The following is a 10,073-nucleotide window of genomic DNA, read 5'->3' as shown; positions in this document are numbered from 1 at the left end:
AGCAGTCAAATAAAATCCACTTAAGACTCACTCTGAAACAGCATCCTCCCTAGATCTTGTGAAAATCTTCCCAATTGTCTCCTGGGGGCCTGTCTGCCAGCCTGTCTGCTGAGGCCAATTAATGTTGACAATGTCTGGGAGCAGTCAAGATAAAACTGTCGCTCTCCCTCATTAGGAGTTTGGGGGTGCAACTAAAACGGTATTTGGGGTATTTGGCTTGTCTTATCTAGGGTGGGAAAAGAAAGCCATTGCCTGCCCCACCCACTGGGCCATTTCTGGCTCCTTGGCTGTGCTCATGCCCAAAGTGGCTGGTCCATAAATAGGTAATCAGTTTGACTGGCAAAAGAAAGATTTGTGCAAAAGAGTTGAGAAAGTTGGGGGGAGTGAGGTGGCTCAGTGGGCAAAAGAGCTCGTTCTCAGAACCTGCCTAAGGACCTGAGCTCTGTCTGAGGGACCTAACCTTGTGGAAGGAGAGGACCGACTCCTGCAAGGTGACCTCTGACCCTCGCACACGGGGCGGGTGTGAGCAAACACATATAAATGTACACACAATAAATAAACAAATATAGAATCGTAAAAAATTGTGTGCATGCGTGCACACACGAAAACACATTCACACATATCTAAAGTGTCAATCAAATTACCCTCCTGTGACACACTTCCCAGAAACTGAACCAAATCATCTTGAGTTTGGCAAACGTTTTAGAATAAAGAACCCAACATTATCAGTAGTGTCTGCAACCTCGGTGACTATTTTCTTCCTTTTTGTTATTTTTCTAGACTAGATTGTGTGTGGGGGTGGTATTTTCTTCCTGGTTCGATTCTCAGATGTCTTGCATTATTAGCCCCTATTTTAGAAATTAGTGCAGTGTTGGGGGCTGGAGAGTTGGCTCTTCCGTTAAGCACACTGGCTGCTCTTTCAGAGTTCCTGAGTTCAATTCCCAGCAACCACAGGTGGCTCCTAACCATCTGTAATGGGATCCAATGCCCTCTTCTGGTGTGTCTGAAGACAGCTACTCATATACATAAAATAAATTAAAAAAAAACTTTTTAAAAAAGAAAACAAAAAAGAAATTAGGGCAGTGTCTCAATGCTTCAGTCTGCCACAGGTGGCTCAAAGGTGAAGATTTCCGGAGTTGGTTGGCTCCTGGAGACACTGGGAATCGGAGAGTTCTGGAAGAGCAGGCTTTAGGCCTCCCAGTGGGAACCAGGGGGAATAGGGTGAAAGGCAAAAAAATAAGCAGTTTACAATCCAGTGTTAGCAGAGATCCACTCTGGGGTGGAGCAGTCGTTATCTCACCTCGCTTTCCAGTTCAAGGCCACAGCTGGAAGCCAGCTTTGGGAGGAAAGGTGCCCGGAAGGACTTTCCAGAGCAAAGGACCAAAGAAGCCAGTTCTAGGGCACAGTCAGACCCTCCAGCTAGGTCTTAGGAAACTGAATACAGATACTGGTAACACAGTGAAATATGCAAATCCAAACAACAAAATACGAATGTCTCACATCAGGAGTCAGCAGACGCCAAGCTACAGATGTTTGCTGCAGCCAGTGTGGACAAGTCCTGAGAGAGGGGCTCAGTACACACCAAGGTTCAGGGGTGGGATTCTGGGAAAACATTGTGGAAGCATTCACAGAGTAAGCAAGCAATATCAGGGCTCAGTATTTACCAGGACACACCCTCAAGTATCCCCAAGTGATCATGGAAAGGCAGACACCATAGAAGTGAGTCCTGCCAGGATCAAAATAATTCCTTTAGTCTACATAGGTAGAAAACATAAACCACACAGAAACAAAAGGTGTCGCCCTCCTAATCTCTTTATCCATTCCTCCAGTCTCTATGCAGGAATCTGGTCTTTCAGATCCCTACAGGGAACTAGTGTATTCAGACAAGGGCTCTGTTTGTCAAGGTCTCAGTGAAAACAGCCATTAGCTTGTTAATGAAGGAGGCCCAGCCTTCTCGGAAATAGCAGATTCTCCCCCCCACCCCTACCCCCCACCCATTGCCCCTCACCCCCTATGATTTCAGGAACTGGAAAAGTGGCTGGAAACGTGGAGTGACAGGGGATGGGAGGGGATGGGGGGGGGGGTTTGTACAGAATTCCCAGGCCTGTCTGGGTCTTCGCCCTCGACTAAAACGGAAGTAAATCACCATAGAAGCCAGTGGAGAAGGTGAGGGAGGGTTTTGTGTTTTGTCATTTTGAGGTTGGGTCTTAGCTGTGCTTGGTGATACGTGCTTATAATCTCGGAATTTGGTGAAACGGCAGCACAAAGGTCGCCGAGTTTCACGCCAGCTTGATCTTGAGACCCTCAAAAGAAAGCAAGGAAGAAAGGAAAAGTGATCTTGCCCCTTAGCGCTGGCTGGCTTTAAACTCACTCTGAAGGCCAGGCTGACCTCTAACTCACTTCAATCCTCCGGTCTCCAACTCCCCAAGTCCTAGAACTACGGGCCTTTGCCACCAGGTCCAGCTTTTGTGATCTATATAACAATGTGAGATATATATCAAAATGTATCACTCAGGGATGTGTTTCTCAGCAGGCTGTGCCATAGACAAGCACCTAGTAACAGAGAGGTACAACTCCACTCGCAAGTCAAGGCCCTCCCCATCCGCCCACCAGAAAATGAAGCCAGTAACCTGCAGCTCATCTGCTTAGCACTGAGTTGAGGACCCGGAAGAATCAAGTGACTTCCAATAGTGCTTGTGAGGCCACTGATTTTAAGCTTCAGGCAGCCGCTCGCCCCAGCGCCCACCCGCAGGCTCTGGGCCAGCGCTTGCAATTCAGACGCTGCAGGCAAAACCTCTAGCCCAAACCCAGACTCAAATCCCTCCCGACATTGACCTTGCCCCACACCCAAACAATTCCTCGCCAGCCGTCAGCGCATCTTCCTTAGCTACCCAAGCTTTCAAGGCCTCCAGCACCCGGCTCTACTGGGAGTAACGACGAACGCAAATGCAGAGTTAAAATTTGACAGTTAACGTGGAGGTGATGGAGCGCGCCTTTAATCCCTTAGGGGCACGCAGAAGATTTCTTGGGTTTGAGGCCAGCCTGGTCTACCTAGAGAAACTCGGTCTCGAAAAACAAACAAAACACCAAATTTTGATAATGAAGTTTCAAATGCCTGTATGGTGTTTAGACTTTCCAAATTACTTTCGTGTTTGAACACCTTGGTAGAATAACTAGACTCTTCAACTCCCTTTACATATAGAAAATTTACATAAAACCAGACGGAGAATTTACATAAAAACCAAACTAGTTCACTTCCCGACTTTGGACCTTCCCGGCCTAGTAATGGGCGTGGGGCCCCGTCTCCCCGCCCACCTGAGGGTCCTCCTCAACACCTCAAGTTTCTTTTAAGGGAGGTATATTCCTCGGAAGTACTTTATCGCAAACCATTTATAGGAAGAAGAGACCCCATCCCCTGCTGTTCTACACGGAGATCTTGGCTGTTAACTTCCCACAGACTCTCCAGGACCGGCGCCTCTCTCATTTGGGATATCTTTCTTTTTAATCTACCGTTTTCATTTTGTGAAATTAGCCTTTGGGTGTCTCGAATGGCTTTGTGAACTAAAGCCATCTGCTAATATTGTGTTTCTTGTCTTTTCCTCCAACGTTTTTGCGAGCCGTGGAAGATGGGGTACTTCTCATCCAGGTATGAGCTAACCTTGACTTTTTGGTTGCTGGAGATAGCCACTTCAGAAAATCACGTTCTACGACGCTCTGATTTTGTCTTGCTTGAACCTTGTCAGTAACATTGCTGCTTTTCCTGAAGAACCTGGAACTTTATAGTTAGATACTGCTTTGCCATCGGCTTCTTTTTTGTTTTTTTGTTTTTGTTTTTGTTTTTGTTTTTGTTTTTCGAGACAGGGTTTCTCTGTATAGTCCTGGCTGTCCTGGAACTCACTTTGTAGACCAGGCTAGCCTCGAACTCAGAAATCCGCCTGCCTCTGCCTCCCGAGTGCTGGGATTAAAGGCGTGCGCCACCACGCCCGGCTGCCATCGGCTTCTTAAAATGTCAATTTTTTATTGCCTTTGTGTGTGTGTGTGTGTGTGTGTGTGTGTGTGTGCGCGCGCGTGCGCGCGGGCCCTCGCTCGCATATACTTGAATGGAGGTTAGCCGATGACTTACTGGAATCAGATCCTTTGGGTTCTGGGCATCCAACTCAGGTTGTATGTAAAGCACCTTCTGGGCTCGTCCCATCAATCATGTGGGTGACTGCCAGAGAAATAATGCTTTCCTTCTCTTGCATAAATAATATTAATCTTACAGCTTAATCAAGACTGCCTCTAAACGTTAATGGGAGAGATAAATTCAATACTTAAAGACATTAGGAATAACAAACCAATTGAACTTGGAACCATTTCAAGTGACAGAACAAGTTTTTCCCAGTGGAGCTGGGCGTCGGACCAGCGCTTGCATGTGGTTGGCAAGTCTTCTCCAGCCCATACAGCCATTTAAGAATTTATATATGCAAACAATGCACCGTGGAAAAAAAATATGCCGCTTGTGCAGAATAGAATATTTTAGCTTTTTAATTTTATAACTTTAAAATTGTGTGTGTAAGGGTGGGGCCTAAGGAATATACATGATGAAATATTGGATGCTGGGGACTTGTTTTAAACAGTTAATGCAGAACACAGCCCTTGTTCCGAAGAGTAAGAGGTTATTCTGAGTGTGGCCGAGGCTTGGGAACAAGGATTCATATTGCCCTAAACGAACATGGAAGAGGTTATATGAGCTTCTTGGTAGTCACAGAACAAAAGAAAGTATAAATCTGACTTGTAGACGTTTAACTGTGTACGTGTAAATGATGCAAACATTAGCTGTATCAGTGAAGACATCGGGGAGGGCTCCAGCCTCAGTTTTTTCTGGAGCTGTGATTTGCTTACATTGCTTCATCCCAGAGGTTTTTATGTGACTGTCAAAAGGATACTAAGTCATAGAGAGAGGTTCATGATAAACAGCCGCCACATGGTCTTTAAACATAGCCCCAGGACACTTAGAGCTGCTAGTGCGCAGTCTTCCAACTCTACAATCACAGTCACTCTACATGTGGTTCTTTTTAAAGATTTATTTATTATGTATACAGCATTCTGCCTGCGTGTGTGCATGCGGCCCAGAAGAGGGCACCAGATCTCATTTTAGATGGATATGAGCCACCAGGAGGAATTGAACTCTGGCCTCTGGAAGAGCAGAGGGTGCTCTAACCTCTGAGCCGTCTCTCCAGCACCAACATGTGGCTTTTTTTAGAGAGGGAACTTCTGTCCGGTTTTGTTACTGGAGACAGCGCTGAAGAAGCCAGGTGGCGCTGTTCACAGTCTCCTTTGTGGCCTGTGCCCTCGTGCTGAACGCTTGGTTTTGCTAACTGATGTCCAATCTTCTCCCAGTGTGGTTTTGCTTGTGGCCATTTCCAATGCGTTTGAATTTGGACCCGTTACTGGTGAGTTTTCTTTTGTTTGTTTTTCCCCCTGGGGAGGAAGGAGGCTTCCAGACAGGGTTTCTCTGTCTAGCCCTGGTTGCCTTGGAACTCACTGTGTAGACCAGGCTGTCCTTGGACTCAGATTCACTTAAAGGCACAAGCCACCCCTGTATAGTTGGGTTTCAGGTTTTGAACCTGGATGTCACCGAACCCAGGCTGCCCCCACCCCCCAACACATATGCGCATGTGTGCACTTTTTTTAAAGATTGATTTATTTATTTTATTATATGTAAGTACACTGTAGCTGTCTTCAGACACTCGAGAAGAGGGCGTCAGATTTCCTTACAGATGGTGTGAGCCACCATATGGTTGTTGGGATTTGAACTCAGGACCTTCGGAAGAGCAGTCAGTGCTCTTAACCACTGAGCCATCTCACCAGCCTGCATGTGTGCACTTTAAGGACCTTGTACCCCAGCTTGCCTAGGAACTCACAACACAGTCAAGGTTGAGCTTGAACTCCTGATTCTTCTGCCTCCCAAGTTCACTACCAAATCTAGCTGAGTTTTTGTTTGATTTTTATTTTATTTTATTTTATTTACCAACAACTTTTGTTACCATTGTTGTTCATGTGATTTAACCCAGGCTCTGCACCTATTGGACATAGTTCCAGATTACCCTCCATCCTACCCCCCCCCCACCCCCTCTGCATTGGGACTAAACCTTATGCTTACTTAGCACACTACCATTGAACTACATCCTCAAGCCCTTAGTGTTTGGGGACAGGGCTGCTCAGTGTCGCCTCTCACTGGATCCTCCCTCCTCCTCCTGAGTGTGGAGACCTTTGGCAAGCACCACCCTACTTGTTGGTGGGTGGTAGGGAGGAGGTGTTTTTCTTATGAACACCAACAATATTTTGCGGCATCAAATACGTAATACAGGGAGAGACCTTGCCATCCGAGATAACCGCATTGGGGACCAGAAAGAACCTGCCGTACGCGATCGGTCTTTCCAGTTCGTGCCTTCCGTGGGGATACAGAACAGTAAGACTTTTGCCTTAATCCACCTCTGTCATGGCCCTTGACACATCTCTGAAGTACTTAACCCAAGAGACATGATGCGTGAGTTAGCGGCTGGGTGGGTTGTACTAGCTTGTCATAAAAGTGAGTGAGGCATGTTCATGTGTGTCTGTGTGAGTGAGAGAGAGAGAGAGGGAGGGAGAGAGAGAGAGAGAGAGAATGTCCCTGATAGTCTCTGATATTCAGTTTCTCTCCCGATGCCACTTCATGCTGGGACCAGCTAAGTATCAGACCATCAGACCGGGTAACCAACCAGGTCCAACCATGAAAGTTATTTCCCTGAAAGGTAGATTCGTGTGCTATAGGTCTTTCAGAGTACTCTGGGGGAGTGAATGCCAGAGTGCTGCATGAACCTTTGCTTATGGGCTTTTCAGTCCTCCACCTGCCCCATGACTTCTCTTACATTTCAGGTAAGTTGCTTAATAAAACTTGCTGTCTGAATGGAGGGACTTGCATCCTGGGGTCCTTCTGTGCCTGCCCTCCTTCCTTCTATGGACGCAACTGTGAACATGATGTTCGCAAAGAGTAAGTGCTGTTGAGAAGGAACAGGACCGGGTGATGGGCAGGGAAGGAGGGAGAGGAATGTCTGACAGTGGGTGTTGTCACTTCTTTCCCAGGCACTGTGGGTCTATCCTCCATGGCACCTGGCTGCCCAAGAAGTGTTCCCTGTGCAGATGCTGGTACGGCCAGCTCCACTGTCTTCCTCAGACCTTTCTACCTGGCTGTGGTAAGCAATTTGCCCCTCTTTCTTTAATCCTGTCAGGTCTTTCAGGTGTCCAAGGGACCCCCTTTCTCCTCCTGCTCTGCCAGAGCCTTCTTGGCCTGACAGGACCTGCCAGTCAGCCAGACCTCTGCCTATAAAATAGCATAAGGGCACCAGGGCCGAACAGCCTAGCAATCCTTGGTGGGTGGATGCTCTCGGATGCTGGGTCCTTAGGGAACGCTCCCTTAGCTAACCCTGGGAAAGGATTCCTTAGATCCATCATGGTGATCCAGAGTCATTGGTGGATGATCCCTTAAGTAGATGAGGTCCCAACTTGTGGGATCCTTGGGGGTGCTCCCTCGGGCACAAGTCATTCAGATGTGAGGTTCTTAGTGGGCATGTCCCAGATGCAAGGCCATTGGAATGTTGCTAAAGCACTGGCTAGGAGAGGAATGACCCCTTGGGTATGGAGCTGTTGGTGTGCAATCTCTGATACAATGGATCTTTAGGAGGCGTGGGGTCCTGACTGAGGGACACTCCCTTGGCCCCTACTGTCCCGCCACCTACAGAGTTCCCACACATCGACTTGAGACTGATTATGAGCAGGCTTCTGCTGGAGACAATGAACAGAAAAAGACCTAGCCATTGAGACAAGAAGAAGTGACTTCTGCTGTTTTTTCCTTTGGGCAGAAGATTCCCAACAGACTCTAGGGTGGCCATTTAGTTAGAACCCAACCCTACAACTAGTCCCTCCTGTACTTTGGTTTGGTTTTTGATAAAATATCTTATTCTGTATCTCAGGCTGGCCTGGATTTCACTCTACAGTCTAAGCTGACCTCCCATCAGTCCCCCTGCTTCAGCCTCCATAGTGCTGATCCAGGAATGCACCATTAGCCCAGGATCTACCCGGACTTTGACCCCACTGGTGACCTTTTCAGACAAGGTCTTACCACGTAACTGACTGACCCAGAACTCAGAGATCTGCCTGTTTCTGCCCCATCCCAGCCCCAGTGCTGGGGTTGAGAATCGTGAGCCACCACAACTGGTTCTTCTGGCATCCTAAAAGTCTGTGGTAGCTGGTCACAGCACCTTCATTTTATAGATCTGAAGGAGACAATGAGAAAGGGGATCAGAGCAGAGGAACAGTGATGTCCCCACTCAATGTGGCTAGGGCTTTGTTTTTGTTGTTGTTGTTGAGCAATTCACATCTGGACTCATAATTGACTGTGCAAGTTCACTAAGCAAATGTCTTTACCATTGCATCCTGGGTATTGTATATAGATTAGCAAGGGACGGTAGAGTGATTAGATGAATGGAGGCTATATTTTTTTCCTGGAATTTAGGTTCTGTTGTCCCCTTACCAGAGCCTAACCAAGGTCTGCACCATCGTTGGAATAGAAGATATCCAGGGAAGAGTCAGTTAACAGTAGGTCTGTGGTTTTGATGTAAGATCTTCGGGGGTCATAAGAGTGTTATGTAGCTACTGCTGATCCTGTAGGTGAATACACTGTCCTCGTCAAGTTAGGCCCCAGCAGAGTTCTGGATCGTAAAGGCAGCAGGGTAAACGGCTGGAAGGATTTCCTTTAGTGACTGAGTATCTCAACCTTTCAGATGGTCACGTGATGGACCAGGACCTCAAAGCATCCAGGACTCCGTGTCAAACGCCGTCTGTGACGACCACTTTTATGCTAGCTGGCGCCTGCCTTTTTCTAGATATGAAAGTATAGGTGTCATGTGAATTCCATGCCAGTGCCATTAGCAAAGATGTCATTCATCTTGATGCTCACAGTGAATCCCTAATGTTACCCCTCAAAACACTAACTAGGCCTTCCTTACCTCTGCACGGCCCCTCCTCTTTCTGGATGTTCTGGCTGTAAAAACTATGGCGTGTGTGCCAAGCACTGTAACACCGAGTTACATTCCTAGCCTAAAAGCTACTCTAAAAATGTGCTGTCTGCCATAGCCCGCTCTTTTTTTTTTTTGGTTTTTCGAGACAGGGTTTCTCTGTAGCCCTGGCTGTCCTGGCACTCACTTTGTAGACCAGGCTGGCCTCGAACTCAAATCCGCCTGCCTCTGCCTCCCAAGTGCTGGGATTAAAGGTGTGCACCACCACGCCCGGCTCTGTGTTTCTTGATAGAAGTAACTCTCTTACTTTTCGTCCTAAGACTTTTAAACAGTTCTGAAGGTTATTAAATCCTAATGTGCAACTGGAAGTAAATTCAGAGTAGCTGAAAACAGCTAAATTATCTTTAAGCAGGGAGGTGGTGGTGTCTATCTTCAATCAGGCAAAGGCAGGTATATTTCTGAGTTCCAGGACAGACAGACAGACCTACACAGAGAAACCCTGTCTCAGAGAGAGAGAGAGAGAGAGAGAGAGAAGGAAAACTATTATCTTAAGAAAATTAATGGACCAGGCATTGTGGCAGATGGCTTTAATCCCAGCCCTCAGGAGGTAGGGGATAGGAGGATCTGGTCTATGTAGTGAACCCCTGTCTCAAAAAGGAAAAAGCATCCTACGAGGGAGTTGAGGAAGTAATGAGGGTCTGCAGAGGGAGCAGCAGATGGGGAAGTGACTAAGACTGGGGAAACAGAATGGATTGTTTGATTGATGTTTACGAGGGTACTGGGAATTTAAAAGCTAAGTTCTTCAGCCAAGCACAGCGGTGCACACTTTTTTAAATTTTTAATATTTTTTTATTACATATTTTCCTCAATTACATTTCCAATGCTATCCCAAAAGTCCCCCGTACCCTCCCCCCCACTCCCCTACCCACCCATTCCCATTTTTTTGGCACTGCCGTTCCCCTGTACTGGGGCATATAAGGTTTGTGTGTCCAATGGGCCTCTCTTTCCAGTGATGGCCGACTAGGCCATCTTTTG

At 47.1% G+C, this 10,073-nt stretch overlaps 1 protein-coding gene across 1 annotated transcript; it reads left to right on the top strand.

Annotated features, from left to right (window-relative positions):
• The first annotated feature begins 3,626 nt into the window (after positions 1–3,626).
• Tdgf1 (teratocarcinoma-derived growth factor 1) lies at positions 3,627–8,920 on the top strand. The gene is made up of 6 exons (XM_021171166.1): positions 3,627–3,646; positions 5,383–5,435; positions 6,353–6,454; positions 6,901–7,015; positions 7,108–7,217; positions 8,805–8,920. The coding sequence occupies exons 1-6, from the start codon at positions 3,627–3,629 to the stop codon at positions 8,918–8,920; spliced, it is 516 nt and encodes a 171-aa protein (XP_021026825.1).
• Positions 8,921–10,073: the final 1,153 nt, after the last annotated feature.

Source organism: Mus caroli, chromosome 9 (assembly GCF_900094665.2).
Source record: "Mus caroli chromosome 9, CAROLI_EIJ_v1.1, whole genome shotgun sequence".
Taxonomy (NCBI): Eukaryota; Metazoa; Chordata; class Mammalia; order Rodentia; family Muridae; genus Mus; species Mus caroli.
This window is presented reverse-complemented; position numbering and strand designations above follow the sequence as displayed.